Source organism: Pogoniulus pusillus, chromosome 19 (genome assembly GCF_015220805.1).
Source record: "Pogoniulus pusillus isolate bPogPus1 chromosome 19, bPogPus1.pri, whole genome shotgun sequence".
In the NCBI taxonomy this organism is placed as follows: domain Eukaryota; kingdom Metazoa; phylum Chordata; class Aves; order Piciformes; family Lybiidae; genus Pogoniulus; species Pogoniulus pusillus.
The window spans coordinates 14,543,061-14,567,731 of record NC_087282.1 but is presented as its reverse complement, the minus strand read 5'-3'; the positions used below and the strand labels follow the sequence as shown (position 1 = coordinate 14,567,731).

Here is a 24,671-nt window from a genome sequence, read left to right as displayed (position 1 = left end):
ATCATTCCTAATGCTTTCTCGTTCCTTTAAGATGAAAAGGGGCTAAGAGAGACAGGTAATGACCATCTTCACTCTACTCAAAGCTGTCCCGGCCACAGCTGGAGTACTGTGTTCACTTTTAGTCACTGCTCTGCAAAACAGATGTGGTTGGCCTGCAGAGGATACACAGAGGAGCACAGTAATATGGTCCAAGAACTGGGAAGTTGCCGTATGAGGAAACCCTGAAAGAACAGGTTTTGATCACCTCCAGTAGTTAAAAGGAGGCTACAAAAAGGTGGAGGCTCCCTTTTTACAAGCAGTCCCATGGAAGAAGACATGGGATAATGGGAAGAAGTCAGCCCTACGGAGATTCCAGACACTCTGCCCCAGGCCTAGAGCATTCATGGCATTTTTATTGGCTTGGCCGGTACAGCTGAAGGCTGTGCAGCTATCCAGAGAGACCTGGACTGACTGGAGAGCTGGGCACAGAGGAACCAGATGAAGTTCAACAAGGGCAAGTGCAGGGTCCTGCACCTGGGGAGGAATAATAAACTGCACCAGTCCAGGCTGGGAGGGGATCTGCTGGAGAGCAGCCCTGTGGAGAGGGGTGGCTTCTCTGGAGACTTCCAAGGTCTGTCTGGATGTGTTCCTCTGTGAGCTGGGTTAGGTAGTGTTGTCCTGCTCTGGCCGGGGGCAGGGGTGGTGGGGATGGGGGGGATGGTGTTTGCACTCTATGATCTCCTTAGGTCCCTTCCAACCCCTTCATATCCTGTGATCCTGAGAACCAGGTGATAGTGCAGGGCCGGGCGGTTTATTCTGGAGTCACCAGCTCAGCCCGTGAACTGGGAGCGGCTGCGCCCAGCAAGAAGATGGCCCCAACGGCAGTCAGCTCGCCAAACAGGACGGCGCTGCTTCCGACGGCCGCCGTCTTTGGAGCATTGCCTGCGCCTACGAGTCCAGGGAAGGCTGCCGGCACGGCCGGAGCCGCCTGCGTTTCCGCAGCCCGCGGATTCCGATCCGGAGGGGAAAACACGCCCGGGTCTGCCTGCTCCGCTCTACCCCACGCCTCCAGCTCGCCCCGTGCTGGCCGCTCGGCTCCGTGCTGTCGGTCAGCCGCGGGGCTCGGCCGCTTCACCTTCAACCGCCTCTAACGCCTCAAGGCGCTTCCTGCAGCTCCCTTCTCGCCCGTCCGCCGCTCCCCTCCGCAAGCTTTCAATTCTCCATGCCAGCTTCACTGAGAGGCAGCATTTTCCCTAAGCTTTAATGCTGTATTTTTTCCAATTCAAACTATGCAAACCAGCAACCATCTCGTTCCCCGTACGGGCCACCAGTTACTGTGTGGTGTCTTTTAAAGATAGCTTGTCCTGGTGGGAAGAGGGAAAGGGAATTGGGAACACAGCAATGAGGTCAAAAACCTGCCTTCACTAACATAACATTCTCAGTAAGGAACACAAATAGCACTGTTATTTGAAGGTTGGTGAGTGGGTCTGAACTGCACTGTAGAATCTGAGACACTGCTGTTGTGCAGCCAGGGACAGGCCGAGTCCCCACATCAGGGGCTTGGTGGAGCAACTATTTGTGATGTAACAATGGGGTACCACTACATAAGGCGTCTGTTCCCAGCAGTCTCCAGTAGTGTTCAGAGCACTCTGCGTGTGTGCAGCAGCCTCGGACACCAGCTCTTTCCAGGAAGAGCGCGCCGGTTTAGGCTCTTTTCCTTGACTCTGCAGTCTGGAAAACTGCTGCGTTGGAATCCAAACATGGCAGCAGCATTCTATGTTGCATCTAGCTTGCTTTGTGATTTTGCCCATGCTTTGAATCTTCTGATGGACGACAAACCCCGGATGATGGCACAGTCGTTAACAAGTAAGTAGAGGCTCTCGTTCGATACAGCAGCAAACCTGCCTTCTCTATCAACGTCTCCTTTTGGTATTCCTTACGAATTAGTTGGTTCTTAAGGAAAGTTGACTTGCAGTGGTGCAGTTCCCGACACATGGAACCACCACGTCTGTGGCAGCAGAGTCTGGCAATTGCTCAGTTTGCTGGTTCAGCCAGCACAACAGGCTTCCAAAATGCAAACAGGGAGAGCTCCTCCGAGCTCCTTCCACACACTCTGGTGTTATCTGCAGAGTTTACTAACAGCGCTCCTCTCCTGGGAGGAAGCATCTTTTTTCTGAATGCTGTCATGAAAAGACTTGGCTGTCTAACCTGACACGGAATGCTCACTAAACCAGCCATTACTCCTGTGAGGAAAGGCAAACTTCCAAGCATTTGGTGTGCGCCCCTGACCTCAGGAGCTGTTACTGTACTATGTCAGAACAGAACTGCCATGCTAAAAGGGGATTTGGGGGAAGCTTTCTTGGGGAACCATTTTCAGCAGCTGAAGAGATCCAATGCATATAAGCGATTTAAAGCAAACAGAAAGGGAAGTAAACCCCCGCTTTGTTAGCTCAGGCGGAATAGGCACTAGCTGCTGAAGAACGATTTGCATTTGAACGGGCTTGATTTACTGGCAAAACCAGGGCAAAAAGTAGATACAAGAAGCTGTAGAAAAAGAATCCCCTGGTATAGTATTGCCCTGTTGTGTTGCCTGCTGTGTAGAACAACGGCTGCTACCAGAGGGAGTTTTGTAAAGAAAGATGCCATCTATTTGTTCCAGGGGGTTCCCCAGCCCAGGTAGCCTTATTGCAGCATCTGGTTAACTCTCCCTTTCCCTTTGCAGAACAAGTCACCCATTTGTTCAGACGATGCCATCCTTCGGTGAGTGTGCAAGTGACCTCTTACTTTCAGAGCACTTCAGAACAGTGGAACGTGCTGTCAGTTTGTGTTCAGAACGGCTGAAGTGTCATTACCTGCTCTGGCAAGAGTAGTAGCCTCTTTCACCACGTCCCTTTAGAAGCTGGCTATCAGTCAGAACCGAGTGTCAGAGAAGCTGCAATGCTCTGTGGTCAGCTGTAGGACGCAGTGCTCAGGTCCAGGTGGGGTAGGGCAGCAATACGGTCATTTACACAGTGAAACTCGGGTGCAAAGATGAGGTCTCCCTTGTTTCCTGTGGCTTGTCCCTTAGTGGTATTCCAGCTGGACCCTATGGATGTGGATGTGTAGAACGGTGCCTTTTATTTGCCTCAGTTCTCTAAGTGGTTTCTTGTAGCCTGCTCTAAAGCAGCTGGTAAACACTTAACAAGGCAACTGGAAGTGGCTTCCAGTGGTCTATCCAAACACTACATTTTGTGAAATAAGACTGGACTGAGCATAGGAATGACCTATCTGCTATGAGCAGGAATGGAAGCCACCAAGAGCAATTATTCCTACACAGAGCTCTGTGAGCTTCCCACTGAACTGTGCCGAGTTAAAAAGGAGGGAGGCCTGTAGGACTGCTGGTATATCTAGGTTGGTTTCTCACGTCTAAGCAGACCGAAGTTGTGTGTAATTACCAAACCTCCCAAGCCCTAGGATGGTGACCATCACTTGTACTCCTATCTGTCCACAGAGCACACAACCAGCACCAGAAAGCCCACAAGCTCCCTCTGTTTCTGAAGAAGCAGAGAGAGATGAAGAACATGAGGAAGAGGACAGTGAGCTTCCACCTGTGCCACAGCTCCAAGATGCAGATGGAGATCAAGAACATGAGGAAGAGGCCAATGAACTTCCACCTCTGCCGCAGCCTGAAGATACAAAACCAGTAAGTCCCAGGTTTGGTCAGCACTGTAGGTGGTGTAATTTAGAGCAGCATGTCTTGAGTCAGACAGCACTTGGATGAAGACTCCAAGGGCTTGGAGTTCTCCTACCGTGACGTATGTGCCAAGCGTAACTTAAAACACAGGCCTGTAGGACTACAGGCATGGCTAGGTTGGTTTCTCGTGTCTCTGAAGACTGAAGTTGTGTGTAATTACCAAACCTCCCAAGCCCTAGAAGGGTGACCGTTCCTCGTGCTCCTGTCTGTCCACAGAGCAGCACAGAATCATCCTCCAAATCACCATCTGAATCGTCATATGAAGCATCATCTGAAGAGTCATCTGAATCATCATCCAAAACATCATATGAAGCATCATCCGAAGCGTCATATGAATCATCATCCGAATCATCATCCAAATCACCATCTGAATCATCATATGAAGCATCATCTGAAGCTTCATCTGAATCGTCATCTGAATCATCATCCAAAACATCATCGGAAGCATCATATGAAGCATCATCGGAAGCATCATATGAATCATCATCAGAAACATCATCAGACTGTTCCCGTGAAAAAAGTGAAGAGGATGATGAGAAGGAGAATGAAGATAATGACGAGAAAGATAATAATGATTGTCCATCTGTTAGGGCAACATGTCCCAAAAATGGAAAAGGGGTAAGTCCCAGTCCAGAGTTATCTGTGTAGGCTCTTTGCCATCAGTGGAAAGAGCAGTTGTCAGGTGTAGATCACAAAGTTGCAGGACCCGTGGAAGAAACTGCCCCCTGGAGGTACCTGTCCTTCTTCACAGCCTAAGTAGCTAAATGAACAGCTGAGACCACAGCCCTAACTCTTCCATGAGTGAAGTTTGGTGAGAAGAATCCTACAGAGCTCTGCATTGTAGAGAGAAGGAAGGTCTCTGAAGGGCTGGAGTGCAGTCCTGATGACCACTCCCTAGAGCTTGCAATGCTGGTGAGAAGTCAGTTCAACAGTTCTGATCAGAAAGGAGGGATGCTCCCTGCTTCTGCTCACTTACGTAGCAGCAAGGCTGTGGGTCCCAGGAGAGATCTGTTTCTGTATCCTTGCCTCAAGGCACACTCCTGGTTTCCATCATCTCTCAGAAAACGAGTGCAAACTGAACGTGAAGCCAGCCATGGCCCTGTGTAAAACTAGCCTTTCAGCTTTGCCTCTTCAGTTTGAGACGAGAACACCAAACGCAAGCGTTTTAAGAGCCCTGGATGTGGCAAACGGCGCCTTCCTAAGGGCTTGCATTTGAAATGTCACCTCTGGGGCATCTCTACAAGCCACCTTTCTGACCCAGATCCTTTCCTTGTCACAGAACTGCCCAGGCTCTGCAATCAATCCTGACCCTGCATCAGCACCAGCAGCCACTCCTCAGCCTGAAGCCGCAAAGAAAAAGACTTCATGCAGCAAGTCAGACGGGCAGAGGAAGAAACCCAAGGAGACAAAAACAGAGCTCCTCCTAGAGAAACTGCGTACGTATTCTGTGTATGGGGTCTGCCCAACCAGTGCATGGTCTGCGTGTCTTGGGACATGCAAATGTTCATCCTCAGTTGAGTGTCAAGAGGCACTTAACAATTCCCTTGCACAAGTTGTGTTTGTGCTTTAGGAAGTAAAGGGCACTCTGGATAGCCCTTCTGCCTGTGAGGGCAGCTGTGAGTGGGCTGGGTTTGCCTGAGCTTCCTCCTACACCAAAGGCAAAGACAGTGCAGAAGACTGTGACCGGATCTGCTCCCCTCTGAAGCAAGCATCTTTGCTTTTGTTTCTTTTAGGCAGCCTTTTGAGTGTGGGAGATCCTAAGCAGAAATACATGCTGTTGGCAAAAATTGGTAAAGGGTAAGTCCAGGCACAGTTACTAACACAGAAACGCACAAGAGCGAGCATGCTGCCATAGCCAGCTCGTGACTGTGATGCTGCAGCAGGTCAGTTTAGAGTAATGGGGAAAGATCCTCCAGAAAGATCATACAATCAACCAGGTTGTAGCCACAAAGGCAATCAAAGAGGATGATCAGGAGGAACTGGACTGCTGCACCAGCCCTTCATGTTGGAATTAGGTTTTATCTTGGATACAGGGCTGGTGGGCTTCTGCACTGTGCGCTGCTGGCTGAAGGAGTGGCTGCACAAAGGTGGCTTAGAACCACTACAAGCAGCAGAGAGCTGTCTCCCGCCTGGGCTTGCTTTCATTCACTGGGACTAAACATCTTTCATCGGGACTAAACATCTTCTCATTCCTTTGCTGCTGTTTCATTTCTAGGGCATCGGGAAGAGTTTATCGTGCACGTGAATATGACACAGGACGAGAGGTCAGTGCCATCAGTCCAGCAGATTCTGCAGGTCTTTGTCTTTTCCCTTGGGTGTGAACTGGGGATGGAGCTTGCAGTCAGCAGTAGACTTTTACTGCAAAGGCTTCCCCTCTGCACCTTAACATTCACTTCCTTTCTCAAGACAGAAGGTATGAATCTATGCAAGCCCTGCCCCAAAATCTCACCATAGAAAAACAGAATTGAGAGAGAGCAAAGGGGCGTCCCTGTCTCTTCTTGCCACGTCAAGAGCAAGACTAGACAGGGGAGGCGAGAGGCGACTGGCCAAATGTGTAGGGAGGGCCAAAAGGCAGACTTTAAATACCAGCGAGCACATCTCCACCTGTCCTGTAGCTAGCACGCAAGGCGGCAGGGAAAGAGGCTGTTGTAACGCAAGGCGCTGAGCTCCTGTGCCTAACAAGACACTTTGGCACAGCTCGGCAACGACATCCACAGACACTCACGGCGTGCTCACTCAGGCCTCGTGCAACAGACTGCTCAAGTGTATGGTTTTCAATGTCATTTCAGGTGGCCATAAAGCAATTGAAATTCCTAACCACGCCAGTAAAACGTTTACTAAGAGAAATCCTGATCCCGAAGGAGAATAAGCATCCCAACATTGTGAACTATTTAGAGAGGTACGTACTTATGTTCGTATCACGCCTGTGTTCATACTGCAAGCCAAAGATTCACTAGCAGAAAACTGATCTCTTTGACATCGTTGTCTTTTCAGCTACGGAGTCAATTCTCACCTCTGGGTGGTGATGGAATACATGTCTGGAGGCTCTCTGGCTGGCCTCGTTCATAATGTGCGTATGCATGAAAGACAGATAGCAGCTGTCTGCAGGGAGGTAAGGGATCATCTGTGTGCTTCTGATTACCTGGACAGGATGGGACTTCTCAACAAGTGGTAAATTTCACCCTCTCGTTTCTCTTTTATCTTGTCAGTGCCTGCAAGGCCTGGCTTTCCTTCACTCAAACCAAGTGATCCACAGAGACATCAAAAGTGACAATATCCTCCTTGGAATGGATGGATCTGTCAAGCTGGGTAGGTACTCTTGGTCAGGACCAGCATTCCCAGGATGGGGTGTGGGGCTACCAATTTGGATGAGTGACTGCCAGTTACCCCAAGGTGATGCCCGTGGTCGTGCACTGGCCACTGGTGCAGGCTGAGAGCAGATCCTGTGTGCAGAGAAGGACAGGAAGTGGAAAGGCATAAAGAGTGGCTTTGGTTTGGGTAGGTGCCTTCCAGAGTGAGGCAGTGACATTCTAAAGCTCCAAGTGCGTAAAAGGCACTGCATGCAACTTGAGGGATGTTTTTTAAGGGACCAGTCCAGTATTTCACTGGCTACAGCACTAAGTAACCAGCTCATGGCTGCTGTTCCAGATAGAATCAACCGTAGTGGGCATTGCTTCTGCTCGGTTTCATCCCTCTAGCTGGCTTTAACAATACTTGTTTTTCTTCTCAGCTGATTTTGGCTTGTCTACTCATACCACCCCTAAGAAGAGTAGGAGGACATCAATGGTCGGGACTCCTTACTGGATGGCACCAGAAGTGGCAAGAGAAGAACCATACGGCCCTAAAGTGGACATCTGGTCACTTGGCATCACGGCAATAGAAATGGTGGAAGGAGAACCTCCTTACTTTGACCAACGTCCTCACAAGGTAAGGGGCAGATAAATAGATACCACTGTCTTTCCAATCTGTACCGTGGTTTGGCTCCCACGAGCCAGAATCTCAAGTCACATCAGTGTGAACTAGTTCTCTCAAGGCCTCCCTTGAGAAGGGAGTCCCCTACTAGTATCACCTTTCTTTTTTCTGGCTAGCCCTAGTCCTAAGCCGTGGGACTGGCAGATACACTCTGGGCAACTGTGTGGATGGACTTCCATCTCCATCCTCGTTCACACAGTCCTCCGCTGCTAGAGCTGGAAAGAGGAAGGAAATTGCAAGGGCACTTGCTTGCCTCTCTGGGGAGTGGGCAGCTTCCATTTCCCCCCATCTCATAGGTCTCCTCCTTTTTCTGGGCGGTCAGAGAACATGAGATTCCCCTGTTTCCTGTGCACTCTGCAGTGGTTCTATATCTTAGTCTTTGGAGAAAGATAACCAGATTGGTTTATGCGGTTGGTTACCATTTTCTATGCAGAACAGAGCAAAAGAATTTGGACTACCCCTATGAAAGTAAATCTGCTTTTGGTGGTGTAGTTCAAGCTAACTGGGCGAGCCAGTGCATTCGCCTGTCAAGGCAAGGTCTTTGAGATGTTGGAAGAGCTGTGGCCTCCCGAAACAATTGGGAGACTTATTTGTTGGAATAGAAACATCACCTCTACCCCTCTGCCAGGGAAGAAACTGCTGCTGGAGACTGGACCTTGAGAATCAGACTGGGGTCTAGTGTAAGCACTTGTGGATATGAAACAAGCAGGTGGAGTGTCACGTTCCCTTTCTCTGTAGGCGATAAAACTGATAGCCCAGAACAGAACACCAAAGCTGAAGAACCCCGGGAAACATTCCCTGCTGTTGTGTGACTTTCTGAACTGCTGCCTGGAGGTGGATGAGAACAGGCGATGGTCAGCTGAGCAGCTTCTGGAGGTAAAGCCCAAAGCAGCTGCAAGTGAAACAGCTGCACTATGGATGGCCTTCTCATCAGCTACGGCCTGAAGGCATCTACGGACCCCCCCACTTAGTGCTCTCTAGTCACAGTGCTTTTCAAAGGACAAGAATCACAGACTGGTTTGGGTTGGAAGGCACCTTTGAAGGACATCTAGTCCACCCTCCCTTGCAGAAAGCAGGCACCTCTTCAACCAGAGCAGTCCCGCAGTGGTCTTCAGAGGAGCATGTGGGCCTAGACGCTACTGGGATAACACTTCCTAGACGTACTGGGCTTCCCAGCGCAATGGCTTATGCCCCTCAGGGATTAATGTGATGATGAGCTGTGTCTGCCTGTGGTAGCAAGGTGCTGGGCATGAAGGTGCTGGGCATGAAGGTGCAGGTGGTCCCCACAGTGCTGTTTGTGCATTTCCTGGTAACCCGAGGAACACTACTGCATGAGCCTGTGAGTAGCTGGCTTTGGGAAGCTATGGTTCCTCTCTTTTTCTTCCTCCAACAGCATCCATTTTTACAATCAGCCAAGTCGCTCTCCAGTCTGACTCCTCTCATCATGGCGGCAAAGCAACTGAATGAGAAGAGGAGGAGGAGACACTAGCGCTTGTGGCCAACGTTCTGCTGTGGCACCTGCTGTGGGAGGAAGAAGGGATTTGGAGTGCTCCCCCCGGCTCTGTCCCTGGAAGTTTGAATGGGGGAAGAAGAAGGCAGGAAGCTGTTTTCCCAGCACTTCCCACCTCCTGGAGAGGCTTCTGCTTGTCCAGGAAGGGGAGTTAACCCTTTCTCGCCTCCTAGGCAGGAGGCAAAACACTAAGTTGTGGCAGCAGTGGCTCAGGCAGTTCTTATGGTCAACAATCATTGGGGGAGCTACAGCAGCCCCAGGATTAAGACCTTCTGCCTAGCTGAGCCAACAGTGGTCACTGAGCACGTGCCAGGAGGGAGCAAGGATAATTCCTTGTCCCAAATTCAAGTGGGCCAACCTGTGCTGGTTAATGTGCTCTCTAGTGGGGTTGTGCTCATGATACTGGCTAAGCCCAGGGGCTTATAGGCCTGGGAAGCCCTGGATGCTAATGGGAGGACCCACTGCATAAGTGTGAGGTGAGTTGTCCCCAGCTATTAATTGCTAAGCCCGGCTACTACGTGCCGAGGCAAGTTTCTCTCTTTGCAGGACTGAGGCCAGGCCGAGGACCAGATTCCGGGACATGGACCAGTACCTGACCAGCACCTGGGAGAGGAAGGACCATCTACACAGGAGACGGAGGCACATCACACCGATGTGGCCAGTGGATGATGGCGTCAGGACTTGGAAAGCATGACCTCCAGCCATGGACTCAAAGCAGCTAAGTCACTACCATGAACTTTACTATTGCTCTGCCAGGGACAGAGCAATCAATTGCTTATTTAACTGTGCACTGCTGTTAACCAGTGTTTGGGCTATTGTTAAATACTGTTGGTATTGCATGCAGGAGGACTAACCTATAGACAGCACACAGCCCTCACTGAGCTGCAAGGGCTTATCACCCATCCCTCTGAATTCCTAGACACATCTGTCCATTGCTACCTGGGTGGACTGTTGTGGGGCACTCCAAATGCCTTCTTCCCCACCCTCCGTCTCGGGAGGTGTGAATGGGAGAAGAAGAAGGTGCAAAACTGCTTCCCCCTGCCTTGCAGACTTGAAGGGAGAACAGCAAAAGGTGCCCTTTTCCGCATGGGTACTGACTCGTGGGAAAGCCCACGCTGGGATCGGCTGGCGATTGGCTGGATTCTGCAGGCCCATTGTACATATGGCAGCAGACACAAAGCCTAGGAAGCTTATAAAGAGAGTGAGGAAAAAAGCACGCGGTTCCTGCGCTCGCACCGTTCTGTGCAGGTCCGCTCTAGTACCGCTCGCTCCCCGGCATGTCTGCAAGTTTCCCAAGTCCTTAAGGTCTACTAGAGAGAGAGCTGCCAGCAGTTTGATTTTGTGCCTGCGCTGCTAAAACAGTGCCTCTCCATGATCTTTGCCTCACAGGCAGCTGTGTCTACAGGCACTTTGGACTTCGGCGGGTTTCGTTCGCGTCTGACTTAATGCCGCGTGGATCCACAACGGGATATTGCTTGCAGTTTCAGAGGCTGCCGCAGAGAAATTCAGCAGGGATCACTGCTAAAGTCCTGCTTCACCTCTGTGAGTACAATCTGCTGCTCCCTAGCGTCATGGTTTGAGGGGCTCCGCGTTATTCCAGAGTCCCTAAGAAAACTACAAAGACCAAGTTCCATCCCAGGGGACAAACTGGCCCCCTCCAGATATCGTTATTATGCTATTCACTCCCATGACCCTGCACATCTTTAAACACAACCTTTCTGTATTTTCATCTCCTATAGAAAGAGAGTAGCGTGAAATAATCTCAGGCTGCCGTGCTCTCGCACAAGAAACTACAACACCTAGGTTTTCTGCTCAGCCTGACTTTTAAGCAGGGTAAAGCTGTCTTGTAGCTTAGCCTTTTCCATTTTCTGACTTTCCTAAATTACTAAACTTGCCCAAAGCATCCTTGTGAAGATTTCCTGACTGACTTAGAACCTGTAAATAAACCTTAACTAGTTCTGTGTATAGTTTAGGGGTGGGGCTTTTGGGGAAAGTAAAAATAATTCTCTTTTTATAATTCCTACCTCAGCCAGTTAGCTCCAACTACATCAGCAGCTCAGAGCAGGACTGAGAAGAAAACCCTCAACCCATGTGCTGCAGGACAGATGGAGGGGCAAAGAAACCAGTGGTCATACTCCTGGTGGCTAAGAGGGGGAGCAACTCCGACCTGCGTCTGTAGTGTTATTGTTGTTGTTATTTTTGCTATTAATAAAATACAATCATTTCTGTTATCATTCCTACTGCTTTCTAGTTCCTTTATTTTTCAGATGGAAAGGGAAAATATGATCATTTCTGTTATCATTCCTACTGCTTTCTAGTTCCTTTATTTTTCAGATGGAAAGGGAAAATACGATCATTTCTATTATCATTCCTACTGCTTTCTAGTTCCTTTATTTTTCAGATGGAAAGGGAAAATATGATCATTTCTGTTATCATTCCTACTGCTTTCTAGTTCCTTTATTTTTCAGATGGAAAGGGAAAATACAATCATTTTTATTATCATTCCTAATGCTTTCTCGTTCCTTTAAGATGAAAAGGGGCTAAGAGAGACAGGTAATGACCATCTTCACTCTACTCAAAGCTGTCCCGGCCACAGCTGGAGTACTGTGTTCACTTTTAGTCACTGCTCTGCAAAACAGATGTGGTTGGCCTGCAGAGGATACACAGAGGAGCACAGTAATATGGTCCAAGAACTGGGAAGTTGCCGTATGAGGAAACCCTGAAAGAACAGGTTTTGATCACCTCCAGTAGTTAAAAGGAGGCTACAAAAAGGTGGAGGCTCCCTTTTTACAAGCAGTCCATGGAAGAAGACATGGGATAATGGGAAAGAAGTCAGCCCTACGGAGATTCCAGACACTCTGCCCCAGGCCTAGAGCATTCATGGCATTTTTATCGGCTTGGCCGGTACAGCTGAAGGCTGTGCAGCTATCCAGAGAGACCTGGACTGACTGGAGAGCTGGGCACAGAGGAACCAGATGAAGTTCAACAAGGGCAAGTGCAGGGTCCTGCACCTGGGGAGGAATAATAAACTGCACCAGTCCAGGCTGGGAGGGGATCTGCTGGAGAGCAGCCCTGTGGAGAGGGGTGGCTTCTCTGGAGACTTCCAAGGTCTGTCTGGATGTGTTCCTCTGTGAGCTGGGTTAGGTAGTGTTGTCCTGCTCTGGCCGGGGGCAGGGGTGGTGGGGATGGGGGGGATGGTGTTTGCACTCTATGATCTCCTTAGGTCCCTTCCAACCCCTTCATATCCTGTGATCCTGAGAACCAGGTGATAGTGCAGGGCCGGGCGGTTTATTCTGGAGTCACCAGCTCAGCCCGTGAACTGGGAGCGGCTGCGCCCAGCAAGAAGATGGCCCCAACGGCAGTCAGCTCGCCAAACAGGACGGCGCTGCTTCCGACGGCCGCCGTCTTTGGAGCATTGCCTGCGCCTACGAGTCCAGGGAAGGCTGCCGGCACGGCCGGAGCCGCCTGCGTTTCCGCAGCCCGCGGATTCCGATCCGGAGGGGAAAACACGCCCGGGTCTGCCTGCTCCGCTCTACCCCACGCCTCCAGCTCGCCCCGTGCTGGCCGCTCGGCTCCGTGCTGTCGGTCAGCCGCGGGGCTCGGCCGCTTCACCTTCAACCGCCTCTAACGCCTCAAGGCGCTTCCTGCAGCTCCCTTCTCGCCCGTCCGCCGCTCCCCTCCGCAAGCTTTCAATTCTCCATGCCAGCTTCACTGAGAGGCAGCATTTTCCCTAAGCTTTAATGCTGTATTTTTTCCAATTCAAACTATGCAAACCAGCAACCATCTCGTTCCCCGTACGGGCCACCAGTTACTGTGTGGTGTCTTTTAAAGATAGCTTGTCCTGGTGGGAAGAGGGAAAGGGAATTGGGAACACAGCAATGAGGTCAAAAACCTGCCTTCACTAACATAACATTCTCAGTAAGGAACACAAATAGCACTGTTATTTGAAGGTTGGTGAGTGGGTCTGAACTGCACTGTAGAATCTGAGACACTGCTGTTGTGCAGCCAGGGACAGGCCGAGTCCCCACATCAGGGGCTTGGTGGAGCAACTATTTGTGATGTAACAATGGGGTACCACTACATAAGGCGTCTGTTCCCAGCAGTCTCCAGTAGTGTTCAGAGCACTCTGCGTGTGTGCAGCAGCCTCGGACACCAGCTCTTTCCAGGAAGAGCGCGCCGGTTTAGGCTCTTTTCCTTGACTCTGCAGTCTGGAAAACTGCTGCGTTGGAATCCAAACATGGCAGCAGCATTCTATGTTGCATCTAGCTTGCTTTGTGATTTTGCCCATGCTTTGAATCTTCTGATGGACGACAAACCCCGGATGATGGCACAGTCGTTAACAAGTAAGTAGAGGCTCTCGTTCGATACAGCAGCAAACCTGCCTTCTCTATCAACGTCTCCTTTTGGTATTCCTTACGAATTAGTTGGTTCTTAAGGAAAGTTGACTTGCAGTGGTGCAGTTCCCGACACATGGAACCACCACGTCTGTGGCAGCAGAGTCTGGCAATTGCTCAGTTTGCTGGTTCAGCCAGCACAACAGGCTTCCAAAATGCAAACAGGGAGAGCTCCTCCGAGCTCCTTCCACACACTCTGGTGTTATCTGCAGAGTTTACTAACAGCGCTCCTCTCCTGGGAGGAAGCATCTTTTTTCTGAATGCTGTCATGAAAAGACTTGGCTGTCTAACCTGACACGGAATGCTCACTAAACCAGCCATTACTCCTGTGAGGAAAGGCAAACTTCCAAGCATTTGGTGTGCGCCCCTGACCTCAGGAGCTGTTACTGTACTATGTCAGAACAGAACTGCCATGCTAAAAGGGGATTTGGGGGAAGCTTTCTTGGGGAACCATTTTCAGCAGCTGAAGAGATCCAATGCATATAAGCGATTTAAAGCAAACAGAAAGGGAAGTAAACCCCCGCTTTGTTAGCTCAGGCGGAATAGGCACTAGCTGCTGAAGAACGATTTGCATTTGAACGGGCTTGATTTACTGGCAAAACCAGGGCAAAAAGTAGATACAAGAAGCTGTAGAAAAAGAATCCCCTGGTATAGTATTGCCCTGTTGTGTTGCCTGCTGTGTAGAACAACGGCTGCTACCAGAGGGAGTTTTGTAAAGAAAGATGCCATCTATTTGTTCCAGGGGGTTCCCCAGCCCAGGTAGCCTTATTGCAGCATCTGGTTAACTCTCCCTTTCCCTTTGCAGAACAAGTCACCCATTTGTTCAGACGATGCCATCCTTCGGTGAGTGTGCAAGTGACCTCTTACTTTCAGAGCACTTCAGAACAGTGGAACGTGCTGTCAGTTTGTGTTCAGAACGGCTGAAGTGTCATTACCTGCTCTGGCAAGAGTAGTAGCCTCTTTCACCACGTCCCTTTAGAAGCTGGCTATCAGTCAGAACCGAGTGTCAGAGAAGCTGCAATGCTCTGTGGTCAGCTGTAGGACGCAGTGCTCAGGTCCAGGTGGGGTAGGGCAGCAATACGGTCATTTACACAGTGAAACTCGGGTGCAAAGATGAGGTCTCCCTTGTTTCCTGTGGCTTGTCCCTTAGTGGTATTCCAGCTGGACCCTATGGATGTGGATGTGTAGAACGGTGCCTTTTATTTGCCTCAGTTCTCTAAGTGGTTTCTTGTAGCCTGCTCTAAAGCAGCTGGTAAACACTTAACAAGGCAACTGGAAGTGGCTTCCAGTGGTCTATCCAAACACTACATTTTGTGAAATAAGACTGGACTGAGCATAGGAATGACCTATCTGCTATGAGCAGGAATGGAAGCCACCAAGAGCAATTATTCCTACACAGAGCTCTGTGAGCTTCCCACTGAACTGTGCCGAGTTAAAAAGGAGGGAGGCCTGTAGGACTGCTGGTATATCTAGGTTGGTTTCTCACGTCTAAGCAGACCGAAGTTGTGTGTAATTACCAAACCTCCCAAGCCCTAGGATGGTGACCATCACTTGTACTCCTATCTGTCCACAGAGCACACAACCAGCACCAGAAAGCCCACAAGCTCCCTCTGTTTCTGAAGAAGCAGAGAGAGATGAAGAACATGAGGAAGAGGACAGTGAGCTTCCACCTGTGCCACAGCTCCAAGATGCAGATGGAGATCAAGAACATGAGGAAGAGGCCAATGAACTTCCACCTCTGCCGCAGCCTGAAGATACAAAACCAGTAAGTCCCAGGTTTGGTCAGCACTGTAGGTGGTGTAATTTAGAGCAGCATGTCTTCAGTCAGACAGCACTTGGATGAAGACGCCAAGGGCTTGGAGTTCTCCTACCGTGACGTATGTGCCAAGCGTAACTTAAAACACAGGCCTGTAGGACTACAGGCATGGCTAGGTTGGTTTCTCGTGTCTCTGAAGACTGAAGTTGTGTGTAATTACCAAACCTCCCAAGCCCTAGAAGGGTGACCGTTCCTCGTGCTCCTGTCTGTCCACAGAGCAGCACAGAATCATCCTCCAAATCACCATCTGAATCGTCATATGAAGCATCATCTGAAGAGTCATCTGAATCATCATCCAAAACATCATATGAAGCATCATCCGAAGCGTCATATGAATCATCATCCGAATCATCATCCAAATCACCATCTGAATCATCATATGAAGCATCATCTGAAGCTTCATCTGAATCGTCATCTGAATCATCATCCAAAACATCATCGGAAGCATCATATGAAGCATCATCGGAAGCATCATATGAATCATCATCAGAAACATCATCAGACTGTTCCCGTGAAAAAAGTGAAGAGGATGATGAGAAGGAGAATGAAGATAACGACGAGAAAGATAATAATGATTGTCCATCTGTTAGGGCAACATGTCCCAAAAATGGAAAAGGGGTAAGTCCCAGTCCAGAGTTATCTGTGTAGGCTCTTTGCCATCAGTGGAAAGAGCAGTTGTCAGGTGTAGATCACAAAGTTGCAGGACCCGTGGAAGAAACTGCCCCCTGGAGGTACCTGTCCTTCTTCACAGCCTAAGTAGCTAAATGAACAGCTGAGACCACAGCCCTAACTCTTCCATGAGTGAAGTTTGGTGAGAAGAATCCTACAGAGCTCTGCATTGTAGAGAGAAGGAAGGTCTCTGAAGGACTGGAGTGCAGTCCCTGATGACCACTCCCTAGAGCTTGCAATGCTGGTGAGAAGTCAGTTCAACAGTTCTGATCAGAAAGGAGGGATGCTCCCTGCTTCTGCTCACTTACGTAGCAGCAAGGCTGTGGGTCCCAGGAGAGATCTGTTTCTGTATCCTTGCCTCAAGGCACACTCCTGGTTTCCATCATCTCTCAGAAAACGAGTGCAAACTGAACGTGAAGCCAGCCATGGCCCTGTGTAAAACTAGCCTTTCAGCTTTGCCTCTTCAGTTTGAGACGAGAACACCAAACGCAAGCGTTTTAAGAGCCCTGGATGTGGCAAACAGCACCTTCCTAAGGGCTTGCATTTGAAATGTCACCTCTGGGGCATCTCTACAAGCCACCTTTCTGACCCAGATCCTTTCCTTGTCACAGAACTGCCCAGGCTCTGCAATCAATCCTGACCCTGCATCAGCACCAGCAGCCACTCCTCAGCCTGAAGCCGCAAAGAAAAAGACTTCATGCAGCAAGTCAGACGGGCAGAGGAAGAAACCCAAGGAGACAAAAACAGAGCTCCTCCTAGAGAAACTGCGTACGTATTCTGTGTATGGGGTCTGCCCAACCAGTGCATGGTCTGCGTGTCTTGGGACATGCAAATGTTCATCCTCAGTTGAGTGTCAAGAGGCACTTAACAATTCCCTTGCACAAGTTGTGTTTGTGCTTGGAGGAAGTAAAGGGCACTCTGGATAGCCCTTCTGCCTGTGAGGGCAGCTGTGAGTGGGCTGGGTTTGCCTGAGCTTCCTCCTACACCAAAGGCAAAGACAGTGCAGAAGACTGTGACCGGATCTGCTCCCCTCTGAAGCAAGCATCTTTGCTTTTGTTTCTTTTAGGCAGCCTTTTGAGTGTGGGAGATCCTAAGCAGAAATACATGCTGTTGGCAAAAATTGGTAAAGGGTAAGTCCAGGCACAGTTACTAACACAGAAACGCACAAGAGCGAGCATGCTGCCATAGCCAGCTTGTGACTGTGATGCTGCAGCAGGTCAGTTTAGAGTAATGGGGAAAGATCCTCCAGAAAGATCATACAATCAACCAGGTTGTAGCCACAAAGGCAATCAAAGAGGATGATCAGGAGGAACTGGACTGCTGCACCAGCCCTTCATGTTGGAATTAGGTTTTATCTTGGATACAGGGCTGGTGGGCTCCTGCACTGTGCGCTGCTGGCTGAAGGAGTGGCTGCACAAAGGTGGCTTAGAACCACTACAAGCAGCAGAGAGCTGTCTCCCGCCTGGGCTTGCTTTCATTCACTGGGACTAAACATCTTTCATCGGGACTAAACATCTTCTCATTCCTTTGCTGCTGTTTCATTTCTAGGGCATCGGGAAGAGTTTATCGTGCACGTGAATATGACACAGGACGAGAGGTCAGTGCCATCAGTCCAGCAGATTCTGCAGGTCTTTTTCTTTTCCCTTGGGTGTGAACTGGGGATGGAGCTTGCAGTCAGCAGTAGACTTTTACTGCAAAGGCTTCCCCTCTGCACCTTAACATTCACTTCCTTTCTCATGACAGAAGGTTTGAATCTATGCAAGCCCTGCCCCAAAATCTCACCATAGAAAAACAGAATTGAGAGAGAGCAAAGGGGCGTCCCTGTCTCTTCTTGCCACGTCAAGAGCAAGACTAGACAGGGGAGGCGAGAGGCGACTGGCCAAATGTGTAGGGAGGGCCAAAAGGCAGACTTTAAATACCAGCGAGCACATCTCCACCTGTCCTGTAGCTAGCACGCAAGGCGGCAGGGAAAGAGGCTGTTGTAACGCAAGGCGCTGAGCTCCTGTGCCTAACAAGACACTTTGGCACAGCTCGGCAACGACATCCACAGACACTCACGGCGTGCTCACTCAGGCCTCGTGCAACAGACTGCTCAAGTGTATGGTTTTCAATGTCATTTCAGGTGGCCATAAAGCAATTGAAATTCCTAACCACGCCAGTAAAACGTTTACTAAGAGAAATCCTGATCCCGAAGGAGAATAAGCATCCCAACATTGTGAACTATTTAGAGAGGTACGTACTTATGTTCGTATCACGCCTGTGTTCATACTGCAAGCCAAAGATTCACTAGCAGAAAACTGATCTCTTTGACATCGTTGTCTTTTCAGCTACGGAGTCAATTCTCACCTCTGGGTGGTGATGGAATACATGTCTGGAGGCTCTCTGGCTGGCCTCGTTCATAATGTGCGTATGCATGAAAGACAGATAGCAGCTGTCTGCAGGGAGGTAAGGGATCATCTGTGTGCTTCTGATTACCTGGACAGGATGGGACTTCTCAACAAGTGTAAATTTCACCCTCTCGTTTCTCTTTTGTCTTGTCAGTGCCTGCAAGGCCTGGCTTTCCTTCACTCAAACCAAGTGATCCACAGAGACATCAAAAGTGACAATATCCTCCTTGGAATGGATGGATCTGTCAAGCTGGGTAGGTACTCTTGGTCAGGACCAGCATTCCCAGGATGGGGTGTGGGGCTACCAATTTGGATGAGTGACTGCCAGTTACCCCAAGGTGATGCCCGTGGTCGTGCACTGGCCACTGGTGCAGGCTGAGAGCAGATCCTGTGTGCAGAGAAGGACAGGAAGTGGAAAGGCATAAAGAGTGGCTTTGGTTTGGGTAGGTGCCTTCCAGAGTGAGGCAGTGACATTCTAAAGCTCCAAGTGCGTAAAAGGCACTGCATGCAACTTGAAGGATGTTTTTTAAGGGACCAGTCCAGTATTTCACTGGCTACAGCACTAAGTAACCAGCTCATGGCTGCTGTTCCAGATAGAATCAACCGTAGTGGGCATTGCTTCTGCTCGGTTTCATCCCTCTAGCTGGCTTTAACAATACTTGTTTTTCTTCTCAGCTGATTTTGGCTTGTCTACTCATACCACCCCTAAGAAGAGTAGGAGGACATCAATGGTCGGGACTCCTTACTGGATGGCACCGGAAGTGGCAAGAGAAGAACCATACGGCCCTAAAGTGGACATCTGGTCACTTGGCATCACGGCAATAGAAATGGTGGAAGGAGAACCTCCTTACTTTGACCAACGTCCTCACAAGGTAAGGGGCAGATAAATAGATACCACTGTCTTTCCAATCTGTACCGTGGTTTGGCTCCCACGAGCCAGAATCTCAAGTCACATCAGTGTGAACTAGTTCTCTCAAGGCCTCCCTTGAGAAGGGAGTCCCCTACTAGTATCACCTTTCTTTTTTCTGGCTAGCCCTAGTCCTAAGCCGTGGGACTGGCAGATACACTCTGGGCAACTGTGTGGATGGACTTCCATCTCCATCCTCGTTCACACAGTCCTCCGCTGCTAGAGCTGGAAAGAGGAAGGAAATTGCAAGGGCACTTGCTTGCCTCTCTGGGGAGTGGGCAGCTTCCATTTCCCCCCATCTCATAGGTCTCCTCCTTTTTCTGGGCGGTCAGAGAACATGAGATTGCCCTGTTTCCTGTGCACTCTGCAGTGGTTCTATATCTTAGTCTTTGGAGAAAGATAACCAGATTGGTTTATGCGGTTGGTTACCATTTTCTATGCAGAACAGAGCAAAAGAATTTGGACTACCCCTATGAAAGTAAATCTGCTTTTGGTGGTGTAGTTCAAGCTAACTGGGCGAGCCAGTGCATTCGCCTGTCAAGGCAAGGTCTTTGAGATGTTGGAAGAGCTGTGGCCTCCCGAAACAATTGGGAGACTTATTTGTTGGAATAGAAACATCACCTCTACCCCTCTGCCAGGGAAGAAACTGCTGCTGGAGACTGGACCTTGAGAATCAGACTGGGGTCTAGTGTAAGCACTTGTGGATATGAAACAAGCAGGTGGAGTGTCACGTTCCCTTTCTCTGTAGGCGATAAAACTGATAGCCCAGAACAGAACACCAAAGCTGAAGAACCCCGGGAAACATTCCCTGCTGTTGTGTGACTTTCTGAACTGCTGCCTGGAGGTGGATGAGAACAGGCGATGGTCAGCTGAGCAGCTTCTGGAGGTAAAGCCCAAAGCAGCTGCAAGTGAAACAGCTGCACTATGGATGGCCTTCTCATCAGCTACGGCCTGAAGGCATCTACGGACCCCCCACTTAGTGCTCTCTAGTCACAGTGCTTTTCAAAGGACAAGAATCACAGACTGGTTTGGGTTGGAAGGCACCTTTGAAGGACATCTAGTCCACCCTCCCTTGCAGAAAGCAGGCACCTCTTCAACCAGAGCAGTCCCGCAGTGGTCTTCAGAGGAGCATGTGGGCCTAGACGCTACTGGGATAACACTTCCTAGACGTACTGGGCTCCCAGCGCAATGGCTTATGCCCCTCAGGGATTAATGTGATGATGAGCTGTGTCTGCCTGTGGTAGCAAGGTGCTGGGCATGAAGGTGCAGGTGGTCCCCACAGTGCTGTTTGTGCATTTCCTGGTAACCCGAGGAACACTACTGCATGAGCCTGTGAGTAGCTGGCTTTGGGAAGCTATGGTTCCTCTCTTTTTCTTCCTCCAACAGCATCCATTTTTACAATCAGCCAAGTCGCTCTCCAGTCTGACTCCTCTCATCATGGCGGCAAAGCAACTGAATGAGAAGAGGAGGAGACACTAGCGCTTGTGGCCAACGTTCTGCTGTGGCACCTGCTGTGGGAGGAAGAAGGGATTTGGAGTGCTCCCCCCGGCTCTGTCCCTGGAAGTTTGAATGGGGGAAGAAGAAGGCAGGAAGCTGTTTTCCCAGCACTTCCCACCTCCTGGAGAGGCTTCTGCTTGTCCAGGAAGGGGAGTTAACCCTTTCTCGCCTCCTAGGCAGGAGGCAAAACACTAAGTTGTGGCAGCAGTGGCTCAGGCAGTTCTTATGGTCAACAATCATTGGGGGAGCTACAGCAGCCCCAGGATTAAGACCTTCTGCCTAGCTGAGCCCAACAGTGGTCACTGAGCACGTGCCAGGAGGGACCAAGGATAATTCCTTGTCCCAAATTCAAGTGGGCCAACCTGTGCTGGTTAATGTGCTCTCTAGTGGGGTTGTGCTCATGATACTGGCTAAGCCCAGGGGCTTATAGGCCTGGGAAGCCCTGGATGCTAATGGGAGGACCCACTGCATAAGTGTGAGGTGAGTTGTCCCCAGCTATTAATTGCTAAGCCCGGCTACTACGTGCCGAGGCAAGTTTCTCTCTTTGCAGGACTGAGGCCAGGCCGAGGACCAGATTCCGGGACATGGACCAGTACCTGACCAGCACCTGGGAGAGGAAGGACCATCTACACAGGAGACGGAGGCACATCACACCGATGTGGCCAGTGGATGATGGCGTCAGGACTTGGAAAGCATGACCTCCAGCCATGGACTCAAAGCAGCTAAGTCACTACCATGAACTTTACTATTGCTCTGCCAGGGACAGAGCAATCAATTGCTTATTTAACTGTGCACTGCTGTTAACCAGTGTTTGGGCTATTGTTAAATACTGTTGGTATTGCATGCAGGAGGACTAACCTATAGACAGCACACAGCCCTCACTGAGCTGCAAGGGCTTATCACCCATCCCTCTGAATTCCTAGACACATCTGTCCATTGCTACCTGGGTGGACTGTTGTGGGGCACTCCAAATGCCTTCTTCCCCACCCTCCGTCTCGGGAGGTGTGAATGGGAGAAGAAGAAGGTGCAAAACTGCTTCCCCCTGCCTTGCAGACTTGAAGGGAGAACAGCAAAAGGTGCCCTTTTCCGCATGGGTACTGACTCGTGGGAAAGCCCACGCTGGGATCGGCTGGCGATTGGCTGGATTCTGCAGGCCCATTGTACATATGGCAGCAGACACAAAGCCTAGGAAGCTTATAAAGAGAGTGAGGAAAAAAGCACGCGGTTCCTGCGCTCGCACCGTTCTGTGCAGGTCCGCTCTAGTACCGCTCGCTCCCCGGCATGTCTGCAAGTTTCCCAAGTCCTTAAGGTCTACTAGAGAGAGAGCTGCCAGCAGTTTGATTTTGTGCCTGCGCTGCTAAAACAGTGCCTCTCCATGATCTTTGCCTCACAGGCAGCTGTGTCTACAGGCACTTTGGACTTCGGCGGGTTTCGTTCGCGTCTGACTTAATGCCGCGTGGATCCACAACGGGATATTGCTTGCAGTTTCAGAGGCTGCCGCAGAGAAATTCAGCAGGGATCACTGCTAAAGTCCTGCTTCACCTCTGTGAGTACAATCTGCTGCTCCCTAGCGTCATGGTTTGAGGGGCTCCGCGTTATTCCAGAGTCCCTAAGAAAACTACAAGACCAAGTTCCATCCCAGGGGACAAACTGGCCCCCTCCAGATATCGTTATTATGCTATTCACTCCCATGACCCTGCACATCTTTAAACACAACCTTTCTGTATTTTCATCTCCAATAGAAAGAGAGTAGCGTGAAATAATCTCAGGCTGCCGTGCTCTCGCACAAGAAACTACAACACCTAGGTTTTCTGCTCAGCCTGACTTTTAAGCAGGGTAACGCTGTCTTGTAGCTTAGCCTTTTCCATTTTCTGACTTTCCTAAATTACTAAACTTGCCCAAAGCATCCTTGTGAAGATTTCCTGACTGACTTAGAACCTGTAAATAAACCTTAACTAGTTCTGTGTATAGTTTAGGGGTGGGGCTTTTGGGGAAAGTAAAAATAATTCTCTTTTTATAATTCCTACCTCAGCCAGTTAGCTCCCAACTACATCAGCAGCTCAGAGCAGGACTGAGAAGAAAACCCTCAACCCATGTGCTGCAGGACAGATGGAGGGGCAAAGAAACCAGTGGTCATACTCCTGGTGGCTAAGAGGGGGAGCAACTCCGACCTGCGTCTGTAGTGTTATTGTTGTTGTTATTTTTGCTATTAATAAAATACAATCATTTCTGTTATCATTCCTACTGCTTTCTAGTTCCTTTATTTTTCAGATGGAAAGGGAAAATATGATCATTTCTGTTATCATTCCTACTGCTTTCTAGTTCCTTTATTTTTCAGATGGAAAGGGAAAATACAATCATTTCTATTATCATTCCTAATGCTTTCTAGTTCCTTTAAGATGAAAAGGGGCTAAGAGAGACAGGTAATGACCATCTTCACTCTACTCAAAGCTGTCCCGGCCACAGCTGGAGTACTGTGTTCACTTTTAGTCACTGCTCTGCAAAACAGATGTGGTTGGCCTGCAGAGGATACACAGAGGAGCACAGTAATATGGTCCAAGAACTGGGAAGTTGCCGTATGAGGAAACCCTGAAAGAACAGGTTTTGATCACCTCCAGTAGTTAAAAGGAGGCTACAAAAGGTGGAGGCTCCCTTTTTACAAGCAGTCCCATGGAAGAAGACATGGGATAATGGGAAGAAGTCAGCCCTACGGAGATTCCAGACACTCTGCCCCAGGCCTAGAGCATTCATGGCATTTTTATCGGCTTGGCCGGTACAGCTGAAGGCTGTGCAGCTATCCAGAGAGACCTGGACTGACTGGAGAGCTGGGCACAGAGGAACCAGATGAAGTTCAACAAGAGCAAGTGCAGGGTCCTGCACCTGGGGAGGAATAATAAACTGCACCAGTCCAGGCTGGGAGGGGATCTGCTGGAGAGCAGCCCTGTGGAGAGGGGTGGCTTCTCTGGAGACTTCCAAGGTCTGTCTGGATGTGTTCCTCTGTGAGCTGGGTTAGGTAGTGTTGTCCTGCTCTGGCCGGGGGCCGGGGTGGTGGGGGTTGGGGGGGATGGTGTTTGCACTCTATGATCTCCTTAGGTCCCTTCCAACCCCTTCATATCCTGTGATCCTGAGAACCAGGTGATAGTGCAGGGCCGGGCGGTTTATTCTGGAGTCACCAGCTCAGCCCGTGAACTGGGAGCGGCTGCGCCCAGCAAGAAGATGGCCCCAACGGCAGTCAGCTCGCCAAACAGGACGGCGCTGCTTCCGACGGCCGCCGTCTTTGGAGCATTGCCTGCGCCTACGAGTCCAGGGAAGGCTGCCGGCACGGCCGGAGCCGCCTGCGTTTCCGCAGCCCGCGGATTCCGATCCGGAGGGGAAAACACGCCCGGGTCTGCCTGCTCCGCTCTACCCCACGCCTCCAGCTCGCCCCGTGCTGGCCGCTCGGCTCCGTGCTGTCGGTCAGCCGCGGGGCTCGGCCGCTTCACCTTCAACCGCCTCTAACGCCTCAAGGCGCTTCCTGCAGCTCCCTTCTCGCCCGTCCGCCGCTCCCCTCCGCAAGCTTTCAATTCTCCATGCCAGCTTCACTGAGAGGCAGCATTTTCCCTAAGCTTTAATGCTGTATTTTTTCCAATTCAAACTATGCAAACCAGCAACCATCTCGTTCCCCGTACGGGCCACCAGTTACTGTGTGGTGTCTTTTAAAGATAGCTTGTCCTGGTGGGAAGAGGGAAAGGGAATTGGGAACACAGCAATGAGGTCAAAAACCTGCCTTCACTAACATAACATTCTCAGTAAGGAACACAAATAGCA

General features: G+C 50.1%; 4 protein-coding genes and 2 long non-coding RNA genes across 6 annotated transcripts in view; all 6 read left to right on the top strand.

Annotated features, from left to right (window-relative positions):
- The first annotated feature begins 1,692 nt into the window (after positions 1–1,692).
- Positions 1,693–3,704, top strand: LOC135183993 (uncharacterized). Its single transcript, XR_010305808.1, has 3 exons — positions 1,693–1,845; positions 2,702–2,739; positions 3,470–3,704. It is a non-coding gene; the product is annotated as an uncharacterized LOC135183993 (long non-coding RNA).
- Positions 3,705–3,735: 31 nt separating this feature from the next.
- On the top strand, positions 3,736–11,237 carry LOC135184153 (serine/threonine-protein kinase PAK 3-like). Its single transcript, XM_064159746.1, has 13 exons — positions 3,736–3,786; positions 3,929–4,330; positions 4,992–5,148; positions 5,446–5,509; positions 5,928–5,976; positions 6,502–6,611; positions 6,707–6,824; positions 6,922–7,021; positions 7,443–7,639; positions 8,423–8,560; positions 9,078–9,911; positions 10,584–10,736; positions 11,224–11,237. The coding sequence occupies exons 1-11, from the start codon at positions 3,736–3,738 to the stop codon at positions 9,171–9,173; spliced, it is 1,482 nt and encodes a 493-aa protein (XP_064015816.1). The 3' UTR covers positions 9,174–9,911; positions 10,584–10,736; positions 11,224–11,237.
- A 2,032-nt stretch (positions 11,238–13,269) lies between these two features.
- Positions 13,270–15,431, top strand: LOC135184152 (serine/threonine-protein kinase PAK 3-like). Its single transcript, XM_064159745.1, has 3 exons — positions 13,270–13,537; positions 14,394–14,431; positions 15,162–15,431. The coding sequence occupies exons 1-3, from the start codon at positions 13,432–13,434 to the stop codon at positions 15,429–15,431; spliced, it is 414 nt and encodes a 137-aa protein (XP_064015815.1). The 5' UTR covers positions 13,270–13,431.
- A 513-nt stretch (positions 15,432–15,944) lies between these two features.
- The window catches only part of LOC135184151 (serine/threonine-protein kinase PAK 1-like), a 52,241-nt gene continuing 43,514 nt past the window's right edge, over positions 15,945–24,671 (top strand). Inside the window, exons 1-3 of the mRNA XM_064159744.1 lie at positions 15,945–16,022; positions 16,685–16,841; positions 17,140–17,203. Coding sequence (XP_064015814.1) covers positions 17,178–17,203 — 26 coding nt within the window. The 5' untranslated portion in view covers positions 15,945–16,022; positions 16,685–16,841; positions 17,140–17,177. The remainder of the gene's footprint in view (positions 16,023–16,684; positions 16,842–17,139; positions 17,204–24,671) is intronic.
- LOC135184129 (serine/threonine-protein kinase PAK 2-like) lies at positions 18,405–20,846 on the top strand. The gene is made up of 5 exons (XM_064159718.1): positions 18,405–18,518; positions 18,615–18,714; positions 19,136–19,332; positions 20,116–20,253; positions 20,754–20,846. Exons 1-5 carry the CDS (start codon positions 18,432–18,434, stop codon positions 20,844–20,846), a joined length of 615 nt encoding a protein of 204 aa, XP_064015788.1. The 5' UTR covers positions 18,405–18,431.
- LOC135183697 (uncharacterized) lies at positions 21,235–23,102 on the top strand. Its single transcript, XR_010305664.1, has 3 exons — positions 21,235–21,585; positions 22,258–22,410; positions 22,897–23,102. It is a non-coding gene; the product is annotated as an uncharacterized LOC135183697 (long non-coding RNA).